Raw genomic sequence first — 12,504 nt, 5'->3', positions numbered from 1 at the left:
TATAATATGTTGTAATATAAATGTAATTTGTGCAAATATATAATAAAATGATAGATCTACAATCTTGTCTTCTAGCTATAGGTTGTAAACCATTCCACACTTTTTATGGATTATAGAGAGAAAAAGTATCATTAGGTGGTTAGAAGGTAAACTAAATGAAATTATTTTGAAATAAGATACCAGTAGATACAATGTACATCTTATAAAATGCTTTCAGAATATCAAAAGAAAAATAGGGACATCGTATGCATGCTAAAACATCAAATTGAAAACTTTCCTGTGGATTCAAAAATAAATTATACAATCTATGAGTGACCTCCCATAAAAGCATTGAGTTAGAATATTTTAAAATCAAGCAAAACTGTTAAACTTTTGTAAAAAAATATTAGTTATAATTGCAATCCTTCGTTGACATTGCTGACTTGATTGAAAATTTATACCTATTGCATTCTGCTATTTTACATTCAGAGATGTGGAAGACTACCTTAAATTTCACAAAAAAGTGACTATTATGTTACTTTTGGATGCTTCATTTATCATAACTGCTTTGGTTTTCTCTCGGAATTATGTTCTTGGGGTAATCGTATGTAGGGTCAGTGTCTACACCGTGTGTTATCTGACATTGAGAATTAGCTTTTGTGCTTTCTTCTTTTTCAACATTTTCTAACTGTAGATAGCCCGCATTATCTAGTTGTTTATTTAATGTGTTTGTGTCAGTGGTTGCTGTTACTGTTAAATAATCACTTGACATCTGATTGTTTATTGTATCAATTCCACATTGATCAATTGTGAGATTTGAGTTCAAAGTGAAAACTTTCATCTTGACTCCATCAAGTTTCCATGCGTGTTTGTTCGGTATTTTTGTTCTATTTTTTCTATTATCTTTCTCGTGTAATAGATCGCAAACACCAGATATTGCCCCAACATATGTTACTTTATCATCTTTGGTCTTGTCTATATTATCAGATGCATAATTTGGTAAATCGTAATCCCCGTTTGATATGTCAATGTCATGATAATGAACTTCTGGAATATTTCCTATTGTATAATAATTCAAATTCAGGTTTTTTGTATGTATCCTACAATTAGAAAGGAAAAAAAGAATCGTAGGAGGACATGGATCCGAATTGCCGGAATTCTGAATACATATATATTATTGTCGAGAAGTTTGGTCGGTACAATCCTTTAGTTTGACTATCTTGTAGAAAAAATACCAGTCAATCAACACAATTGAGCTTTTTACACGAAAAATTGTGTTAAAGCGTTGTGTTTACATTGTTGAGATAAAGTTTTCAGTTTGAATTCTTCGAATACATGTATTGGTGGTACAACATATTATTTACGCGAGAAGGTGGTTTCTGTTTGACAGACGCATGTTACTAGAATAATTGTCATCGTCTTCGATCGTAACAAAGTGTTTTGAATGTGAACCAACAAAAGCAGTTCACTAAACATAATGTTTGACCACATACATTCTAAAAGGCCATTTAAAACTGATGTCATCTTGCTTGAGAGAGTTGTACTCTTGGTTTTGTGCAATGAAATCATACTGAACCGAATATACAGATCATTTCACTATTTCAGAAGCTCTCAAACGTGGCATTTCCTATTTTAATTTAAGATTATTGTTTAACGCATTTTACAAGTCATTCCTGTATCACATCATTCGGTTTCATACCTATTTACTTTTTTCTGGTGTCAAGACGTTTCTTTATCATATCACATTGAAAATCCACGTCTTTTTCAATAACTATTGAACACTAAATGTACGAACTAAACAAAAATACTTACTTCCTGAAAATGAGTACCAGTATTACAACTATTATCACCATAACAACAATTATTGACATAGTAACTCCAACAATCATACCTAAAATTGACAAAAATCGTGGTTGCAATGTATACTTCCTACAAATGTATAATTATGAACTTCGTGTAAGGTATTGTGGAAATTAAAATGTATTAACAATCAGCTGTTGCGTCTGTGATATATACATGTAACTAGGTCTAATTTTTCATTTGATCACTATGACGTTCAATCCTTCTGTTCAAAGTATGTTTCTTAAAAATGTTAACTGCATATTCTTACAAAAGATGTTTTAAGTGCGAAGAGGACAAATACAGTGAAAAATTAAATTAAAAAAAAACAACATTTGACAATATATGGAGGCTTATACAGAATAAAATTCAAGATCATCTTTTATTATGCAATTTATTATTTTAGCGAGAGAATGTGTGACTCCTTAACTATAGGTATTTATCTGCCAAATCGCAAACCACTTTTTTGTGAAAACTGCCGATGGTGGAAATTTATCAGCATGATTTTGTTTATGTTTAAAGACAAGGCGTTCAATTACTAGATTGTTGCAATTGCCTTATTCAAATACAATTGTTTTCAAATTATGTTTAGTTTCAATATTTTTGACAATGCGCCTTGAATCATAGTTTGCATATAACGTATTCCATACCAAGCCTGCCTTCTTCTGTGTCAGTCATATCATTACCTACAATATGAATCAATTAACACATGTAACTAAAACATTTCATCATATACTAGTCAACAAAAGAAACGACACAAGGTAATGTATTTTCCATATATAATAAAATTGGATACACTGTACCAAGGTAAATAATTGCCCAAACTGGTTTAATATTTACAGAGTGTGATTTTCTAGTAAGGCAAATACGCGATTTTTTGTTGTTGCAATTGTTGTTATTTCAAAAATCGTATTTTCACCCAAAAATTCAAAAATCGTCGATATTGAAACTTAAAACTTTAAACTTAAACATGGTCTGCTTAAAATTTTGAATACCTTTGCAGATATTTGAATGCCTAATTCGCATCATCGAAATTAAGTGCGGACTTTTGTCATCATGTTCCCTAAAATAAATTTGACCCTTGTTAAAATAACACGGCATTTTCTCACTTTCCAATTTGGTCAGATTATTTTAATCATATGCATTTGCTTTGGATAATTTAACAGTTTTTCCTATTTATTATATTTTATGATAAAATTGGAGTTCAAACATGTGTATCGTTACTTTTGTTGACTAGTATATATAGTACTTGTTATGGTTAATTGTTGTGATCTTTAATTAAAATACGAAATGTAAATGGTGCATTAGTGATGATTGTTAAACATAAATAATTTTCATGGGAAAGCATGCATTCAGTCAAATCAGTTTTAAAATCTTTTTCTGTATAGTACACATGTACGGATGTAGTTGAGCGGGAACTGTTGAACCCTTCATAAAATCAGAGTTTTTTCCCCGGTTGTTTGTAAGTTCTCGTATTTCATTTGTTTTTTTTACAGCGTTGTTATTCGTGCCTCTAGTTTAGTCTGTGATGTTGTTGGTATATCCTTGACTCGTATTTTGTTCCATATTATGAATTTACTATTTGAAATAATCATGTTATGGCTATCTTAATTGGTATTAAGCCGTCAAGATTGGTATAAAACCAACTGCTTTGGTATTTATCTATTTACACTTGTATATCAGGTCACTATACGACCTTCCGCAATGAGCAAAACGCATACCGTATAGTCAGCTATTAAAGACCCCGACATGATACACTGTTAAACACAATTGAAACAAAAAGCCAACGACCTGATATATGACAAAACAATTTATAAACAAACAAAACAATGCAAATGAATAACAGGTTCCTGGCTTGCGTCAGGCACATGTAGACGGTGGCGGCGATAATCATGTTTTAGCCATCAACAATCAGTTAGACATTTAGCATTCTGTACTGCAATTATACATAACACATACGTGTTATCATTAACACGTAATATAAAGCAAAATTATCATCTTTCATTGTCATTTTTTGTTCCATATGACTTACTTGTATCATTGCTAAGAACTGTAGTTGAGCTACTGGTTAACTCATCAGGAAAACCTGCAACGATATATTTTTTTTAATTTCCAAAAGATTATTTATATATATAGGACGGTAGTGTTTACCACTAATTTAAGTAAGGAAAATGATTAACGCAATCACATTTAAAGGGAAAAGTAGTATTTCATTCTCCTGGCATTAGGTTGGTCTTTTATATACCAAAGTCAGGTAAATGAAGTCACACTTGGATCGCTATGATAGGATGCATGGCTGTATGGGATGTATTTGTACTTGTTTATGAATAACTACAGTGATTCTATTTGCATTATAAATTTTGAACATATATTTTAGAGAATAATTGGAAAGGCTTCCAAATTTTCTTAAAATTGATGTAAAATTACGGTTGCCATAGAATCTCTAGGAAGATGGTCATGCAACCATTTGACTTCAATTCGTAAAACAGACTAATAGAGTACTAATATCACGCATACATGTAACTGCTTTGTCGTGTTTTTTTGTAATAAAAAGTAGCAAATTTGGAACATGTTATATTGTCGCCTCTGGAGGAAACACTTTAATTGTTTTCCCTAACGGTTATCAATAAATAAATGAAAGAATAAAAAAAGTCTCTGTATCTTTGTTAACATTATATCTACTTTACATCTTTTCTCTTTTCAGTATAAAAACAAACCATTTATAGTTTTTCACTAAAGACGTATACCTGAAGTCACATAAGTTGTTACAGTACTATCATAATCTGTAGTGCTCAATTCATCAACTGTAAGATAAAGCATACTGAATTAAAAAAGATAATTTTGAAAATTTTGTATTATTTTCTATTGGGGTAGAAGGTGGTTAAAATTGTATTGTCTTTATAAATGTTAAAGAATCTCAACACTTTTTCGTTCTCAATTTATTCTCAGAGGTTATTGTAACATGTAACACAGCTGGATATAGTATGTAAAAGAAGATTGGTCGTTCATTGTTAAGACGGTTTTACTATACGTTGTCATTTTAAATAAATATCTTCCGTTAATCGTTGATACGAGATCTGCAAAAGGCCACTGTAAAATCTGAAGGGGAGGTTCTATTAATTGTAACTTTGCTATCTGATGGTATAATTCGTAGTTGCATTTTAAGAGAACGGGGCAAAAGTAATATAATATAATTACCTGATTTACACATAAAATTAAGTTTTGTTGATTGTTTGCAATATCCTGTGTGATTGTTGTTCGGTGACAAATATTCAAACTTACTAATATAAGTTTCAATGTTGATGAAATCCGTCAAATCTGTAAATAATATACAAACATTTGTATTAAGGTAAATTAACTGTATAACCCCATCTTGGATTGTAAATAGCAGTTCACAATAGGTCTAGTATTTTGCTTAAATCTGCCGATTTTGAGACAGATTGGCAATCTATGGGTAGACTGTTCATTGAAATAAAGAAAAATAAATGATTTTTTGCATTATTATAAAGTGATTTATCAAATACCAAATATTTGTGTTTGTTCGAATCAAATTGTCAACTAAGCCATTTAAGTGGAGATAACTCAAATAGTATTCAGGAATGATAGAGAAATTTTCAATTTCTACTTGTAGTTAAAAAAAAAGGTCGGTGACACCAGTTTTCTCTTTTTATTTTCTTAAAGCATATATTAAAAACCTTTCCTCTCATATTTTATTTCAAAATTATATCTCCTAGATTTCTTTTTATTCACAAAAAAAGTGTTTCTTTATGAACAATCAATGCAAATTTGGGCAATTTTGCACCACTTGTAGCTTGAAAAACAGCACGGTGATCCATTTTTTTTTATTATATTTTTAAAAAAAAGCATGGAACTACTACATTCTGGAAAAGTATAAGTAAATTCTATCTGAAGAAATATATACCGATGATCCACCTTAAATATGAAATTTGCACAAGTAATTCTAAACATTTAAATTTGTGAAAAATAAATATCATCCACATTTGCTATCAAATGATATCATTTTAATAGGGATATTCAAATATTTTTTCCATTTATTCATTATTTCAGAATGGACCAAAAAGCATGTGCACAAATCCAATTACACATTTTAATCAACTGTAACATAAAACTTGTCTAGAAGTAATGGGGAAGGGTGAGATCTCACAAAACATGATTAACCCAGCCGCATTTTTTTTTTTTTTTTTTTTTAGGTCTGTCCCAAGTCAGGAGCCTCTAGCCTCACTTAGTCTTGTGTTTTTTGTTTCGTTTTTTGTTTTTTATTTAAGTTCATGTTTATGTTTCGGAGTTTAGTGTAGCGCACATTTCGCTAAACTGGTATACATAATTTTTTAAGGGCCAGCTGAAGCCTCCCTCCGAGTATAGGACCAGCTGGTAACATTTGGGCTGTTTTGCCCAGTTTCCAGTCTCTAATCGTTTTAAATTAGATAAACTTTATATTTCTCTTAGTGGGGTAGCTAGGTGATGTCTGTTGACGCACCAGTTCTTGTCCCTTTTTGAATTGATGCGACTGCCTTAGTTTTTCTTTGATACTTTTTTCATCTACTCTTAATCGATTTGCGGGATTTCAACAGCAATAGATTACTTTTGCCTCAAATAATATACTTGAAATGTTTATTACATACGCATAGTTTTTTTTCAAATCAAAAGAATAAAGGACAATTATTATGTCGGTTAAAATTTCCATATATTCTATCAACACGTGTAGTAGGTTGAATATCAAAGCAGTTTAATTTTGAACTTAAAACGTAGTCCACCATGTTTAAAACAAATACACAAAAGCGATCGAATTGGTTGATATCAGGAATTGTGTGATCGTAATAGTGTTTCAAATGATATCTGACTAAACTAGTGATATTTTTGTCCTGTAATAGATTGAATTTGTTATTATCTTCTGATATAAATTTTCAAATAAGTTTACCAAAGACTTTAACATTGGTAATTGATACTTTTCATTGAGCAAGCAGAATTAATGTCATATGGTACATTTACAGAAGCGTTAATAATGTTGCTAGCGTAAAATTGTTATTGTTCACAAAGTAGCAATTTGACATATTGCATTGACTTTAGTCTTCAGCTTTTTTTCAGACGTTTAGCTTAGTTATATAGGAAGATTTTGTATATATTTTTTTTATGAAAAAATCACCAATGTATTTGTTTTTACATTAGTTAAGCATACAGTAAATAAAAAAAAAATATTTTGCTAAAATCATCAACTAAATGTTTTTACATAAAACCCTCATGCGTTTGTCTATTGATAATTCTGCCCAATGAATACAAATGTCCAACAAAACGAAATGTTTAAGAAATATCTAAAATTTCGACTTAGTTTATCTTTAAAAGTAGAACATGACGTTAAATTAGTTATTACGTATTTGAAATAATAATGCAGATATAAGCTTGTATGAACATTTAAGTCTACAAATCATCGTGTGATAAAATTTGGAGTAAAAGCAAAGACTTACTAGCAACCTGAATAATGTGCCCATTTTGTAACCTGGAGACATGTCTTCTTGCATACTGTTACCTTGTTTAATATCCGGCTCAGTGTGTTGGGTGAGTATATATCAGTATTGATATTAAAATATTATTAGCATGTTATCGTCCTGAAAATGAATTTCATTTGCAACTTGCTTCTAGGTTATTATTACTTGATTAAAGATTGTATTGTTTTGACTTTAATTTTAGTGCAAATCAAAGTGGCGCACCCCGTCTCGTCTCCGTTAGTGTGCAACCCTTTAGTTTGTGGTTGTTACCTTGAGTTCTCTTGTAAATCTATTACTTAGATTGGAATATCTACTGTGGCCTGAATTTAAAACCTAAAAATGAATTAATTGTTTAAATGGTTACTTTGTTTTATGTTTCAGTCTTTCAGTTACATTAATTTAAGGAGATTTCGGGTGTCTCATAAAATTGCCTGTTTTTTTCTCCTTTGCTGTAATGTAATAAAATTCAAAGGATTTGATTACTTCGGATTATTTTGATACCCTACAATAGTTATCTAATTCTTTGATTACAACTTTTTACCTAATTCATCAAGACTTGTAAAGTGTAATGTTTGTCTGTATACACCAACCCAGTACATTATATTTTGGTATCTTGGTTCAGTTTGATTACAAATGGTATTTGAATATAGCAACGGATATGTCCAATGCCGCGTCTTGCAGTTTGCAAGAAGGGAGATGAATGTCGTGATCCCGCTATTAGCCTCCATCTTGTTACCTATGATTTAAAAAGAAAGTCTTAATAATATTCAGTGTTGTTTTTTTTTATCGTTTTAAAGTATCACAATATGGCTTCCAATCCATCAATTCGTTTTTGTTGATTAAAATCAATACAACTAGCAAGCCAATCTTGAATGGAATACTCTTAAAAGACTGAACAATGAAATATGAGGTTCATTCTTTTCGTTATTTTTTGGGGGGAAATATCAACTGCAGCAAATTCAGTACTGTTAGAATTCGCCTGCGGGCAGTGAAGATCTATTCAATATGTGTTCAGATTGTTCAGATTTAGTTGGTAATAACCTGTAAGAAACAACAACATACTGAATTGTCTCTAAAGGTACTGATCAGTACTAAATTAACTGCAAGAAATATTTTTGAACGATATTGAATTTGTATTCAGAACAAAAAAGCTAAAAATATCACAAACTATTAATAAGACTTAACGTTTATAGTTTCAGCATTTTGGAGATAATATTGAGATCAACATAACCGTTAAAGACTTAAATTAGTTTACTAGTATATGAAGCGTTTATATTTCGAATATCAAGAACACAGAATAAACTGTAACACCCAGGCTTATCTTATAACTAAGCTTTGACAACAAGTCTATATACAAAATATCTTTAGACTTGTTATGACCAAGCAGGTAAATTATTTGAGTTGCTGGTGCTTTCTGATATGATTTATGTGTTCCCTCTCTTCTTCCAATGTTCAAATTGGATTAAAAAAAAAGAATATCGACCACATTTCGATTGCTTAAATGCTGTTATGATAATGTCCAATTGGAAACATTTATACAGATTCAAAAAATGAAAAAATTGAACAATAGGAATTGTTTCCATTAAGTTGACAGGTATGAACGATGTGAAATTAAGACTAACATGAAGATATGACTAACAGTTTTAGGTAGAAGCAGAAATTGTGCCTAGCAACAGGCCATAAATATTTTTTTGCAGATTTTATTTCAAATTCGTTTTTCTATTGTATTATTTATTCATGTATTGCTCTGTCCTGACTGTTCTTGCATTTATTTGAACTGCATTCCTGTCACGTAATATGTCATTTTAGCAGTATATTTTAACATTGCCATATAAGCGGAAGGTTTGGCTAGCCATAAAACCAGGTTCAACCTACCATTTTTTCTTAAAATATCCTGTACCAAGTCAGGAATATGGCAGTTGTTATCACATAGTCAGTTTCTATGTATGTTGGCGTTTGTTTTTGTAGCAGTTGAGTGTTTCTGTTGTTCCGTTTTGTGTCCTCAAATAGTTGATGTGTTTCCCTCAGTTTTGGTTTGTGACCCGGATCTGTTTCAGTTAAATCGATTAATGACTATTGAACAGCGGTATACTAGTATTGCCTTTATTTTTATTAAGGGCGTAGAATTTGCTCAATATAAATATAGTCGTTTGATATAACGTTCGCCTGTCGACTGCGCATGACAGTATTTTTAAATATTACACACAAGCAGACACAAAGATTTTTGCCTTTTCAGAATCTCATCGCGAGGAAAAAAATCCAGGGTTCAAGAATATATCACTAGACGTTTTTATAAATTCATTTGTATGTCTCGACAATCTCCCTTAAAGTGTATTTATAGACATTTTCGTGGCATATTTCAGCTGGAAAGTACAAATAACAAATATCAAAGACTGTTTGTTGTACATGTAGGTAAAGTGGATATTAATCAAATTCTGTAGTACACTTACAACATACATTGTACATGTGTCGAAAAAAGAAAGAGCCGATTTCAGGGGACACCCAGATAAAGTCCGATAAAAATAGACAACACCCCGGCTAAAATGTACAACGGACACAAATACAGACAACCATACATAAGCAATACACTAAATTAAATATGGAGATAGAAATGGGATGACCAAATGTGATCCGGAAGGGATAGCAGATTCTTTTCCCATAGAAAAAACCGTCGTGTTGCTCATTGCAAGTTAACTCGAGGATTGGATTATGCTTCCTTCCAATGAAACATATCGGTAGTGTCAAGTTTAGAAAGAACATGTTATTGTATATGTAATCCGTAAGGGTACGCAGAACCTGCTTAACATGTGGTACCCGTCATGTTTCTCATGATATTTCAAACCCGGCTATAAGTCTTATTTGATATGTTTAATTATAAAAAAAGGGCGAGATTGTGGTTAAGACAATTGGAACATATCCGTAGTCATCTGTGAAACAGATGATCAATAAAGGTCAGCCAAATTGTGATGGCACCCGTACAATTTACGATGGAAAAATTTCAAATTCACTACTTGGAACTTTGGTTTAATAGCTTCCTTGTGAGCAGCAAACCCCTAACCAGGAAATCAGACTATAAAATGCAAGCTCTGAAATATCTTATCAACTGGGACATATATACTCAAACATAATAATTCAACACATTAAGTCGTGCTTTTCAAGTTCAATTTGAAATCTTTAGTTTTTGGAAAATCTATCTTTACTTTCTTCAAATACAATTAATAGCATAGAATAATTGTATACTTACGACAGTATGCTTTTGAATAACTGTCACATTTTGTTGTTGAGTAGATTGGTGTTTCGGTAGAACAGTTACGAGCCAAACAGAAATTGTCTTCGTCTCTTTGATCATCGTCCAATGATACATTTACCACTAAAACGAAATCCTAATGAATAAATCAATCGGAACAAGATCTAGATTTTATATCACTGAAATCGTGGATGTTAAATCATTATTATGTCTCTATGATTAAAACGATTAGTTAGAGCTACACATTTGCATATGGTGGGGTTCATTTTGATGTACAATTAGATTAAAACAAACTACATGCGTTTATCTGGTATTGTTGATATTTTTTTCTGTTTACAGTTCTTCTCGATCGTCTTTGGAATTTTTCCAAAGCAATAGTGAAACATCGTCATGCAAGAGCAATCACTCCTGTAAAGAGTATGCTAACGATTTTTTGCTAAATTTCACAATTTTTTAAATAATGTCTTGCCGATAATGTTTGCTACTTAAGGAAGCTGGGGTGTCTAAATGTTCGACGATAGATTTTTCTAAAACTTCTGTAAAGCTTCTGGGTCAGTGTACTTTCAAATTTTGATATAAAAACTGGGGGTCGTAGACCTTGTTTTTTCGTTAAAATACTTGAAATTAACGAAATCATGGTTACTTTATATAGGTTATATAGGTGAAACATAAATTTTCCTTATTGATGAAACATTAAACGATAGAATTGAATAAGATTAGATAATTGGTTTTCATTATTATTTTCGAAAAAAAAATAGGGGACTTATTATCTTGAAAAATTCAAACAACAAATTGTCCGATCAAATTCAATATAATTATCTGCCCTTGATTCCATAAGATTTTATTTTATTTTTTTGATTTTAAATGCACTTAACGATACTTGACTTTTTGATAATTTGATCTTTAAATTTAAAGATCATTTTCTGTTGTATATTGAATAATACTCGGTAAAATATTTTTAAACCGACATGACCAAAACGGATGATCAGAAAAAGATATCCGATCTACCTTAAAGTGTCTATCTTTCGTTTAGATTTTAACAATAATAGGCACAAACGCATAAATATGGCACAAATTGTCAATAAAGAGCATGAACTGCAGCAATGAGTCGACTGTCGTTTAGACCCACTTGACTTATTTGTAAAATTGGGCTTGTTGAATTTTCTTGCTTATTAAAGTCTCTATTTATCAATACTGCAACGTCAAACCATTAAATTTCCATTAAAATCCTGTTAAAATCCCAGAAACCCATTAAAGGTTCTGTCAAAGTTTGTAATGTCATTTTTAATGGGTTCTGAAAAAAGCCATTATAATCCTAATTAATTGCCATTACATCAGGTCAATCTAGTTATGATGCCGTTAAATAGCCATTATTATAACTTTACCAAAACCTGTTCTTATATCATGGCCATTATTTTTTGTAATGAAAAATAATTAATGGTTATTTAATTAATTACTAACATATATAATATGATGACCGAAAAAAGGAATTTCCATCCTGTTTGTCTCAAGCGTTAACATGTAATGGCCATTAATTGTATGTAATGGCCATTAAAAGTGTCCAATTCAATAAACTTTCAAACTTTAATATTTGATAACCATTAAATTATTTCCTGTTAATACAATTATTAATAAATGACCATCATAAATATTCCATACCATGAATTGTAACACAATCTTATGAAGTCTGTTCTAGTTTTCACCACTGATTGCCGTTTATTGTTTGATATTGGGGCCACTCTTTTGATCATGCCAATTTGTGTTGGTTTTATTAATTACTGTTTTTTTAGTTTAGTACTCTATTTCAGTTGGTACCAACTATCTGAACTTGTGTTTGATGTATATTGGATTTTATAGTTTTTTAGCTAATTGGCAACCGAACTACGTACATGTTTTTATTTTTAATATTTATTAGCACAGCTTTGAAAATGTTTC

The 12,504-nt window shown here is 30.8% G+C and overlaps 1 protein-coding gene across 2 annotated transcripts in view; it reads right to left on the bottom strand.

Moving 5' to 3' along the window:
- The window catches only part of LOC127732048 (uncharacterized), a 38,389-nt gene continuing 25,885 nt past the window's right edge, over positions 1–12,504 (bottom strand). The window contains exons 2-9 of one of the 2 annotated variants that reach the window (XM_052241086.1): positions 10,567–10,692; positions 7,864–8,058; positions 5,017–5,136; positions 4,566–4,622; positions 3,851–3,904; positions 2,469–2,504; positions 1,792–1,870; positions 1–1,079 (exon numbers count right to left, since the gene is read on the bottom strand). In XM_052241086.1, the coding sequence (XP_052097046.1) occupies positions 530–1,079; positions 1,792–1,870; positions 2,469–2,504; positions 3,851–3,904; positions 4,566–4,622; positions 5,017–5,136; positions 7,864–8,050 (1,083 nt within the window). In that variant the 5' untranslated portion in view covers positions 8,051–8,058; positions 10,567–10,692 and the 3' untranslated portion in view covers positions 1–529. The remainder of the gene's footprint in view (positions 1,080–1,791; positions 1,871–2,468; positions 2,505–3,850; positions 3,905–4,565; positions 4,623–5,016; positions 5,137–7,863; positions 8,059–10,566; positions 10,693–12,504) is intronic. The other variant, XM_052241087.1, reaches the window with a different exon arrangement.

Source organism: Mytilus californianus, unplaced genomic scaffold (assembly GCF_021869535.1).
Source record: "Mytilus californianus isolate M0D057914Y unplaced genomic scaffold, xbMytCali1.0.p SCAF_22, whole genome shotgun sequence".
NCBI lineage: Eukaryota > Metazoa > Mollusca > Bivalvia > Mytilida > Mytilidae > Mytilus > Mytilus californianus.
Note: the sequence above shows the minus strand (reverse complement) of the source record. Positions and strands in the feature narration are given on the sequence as shown.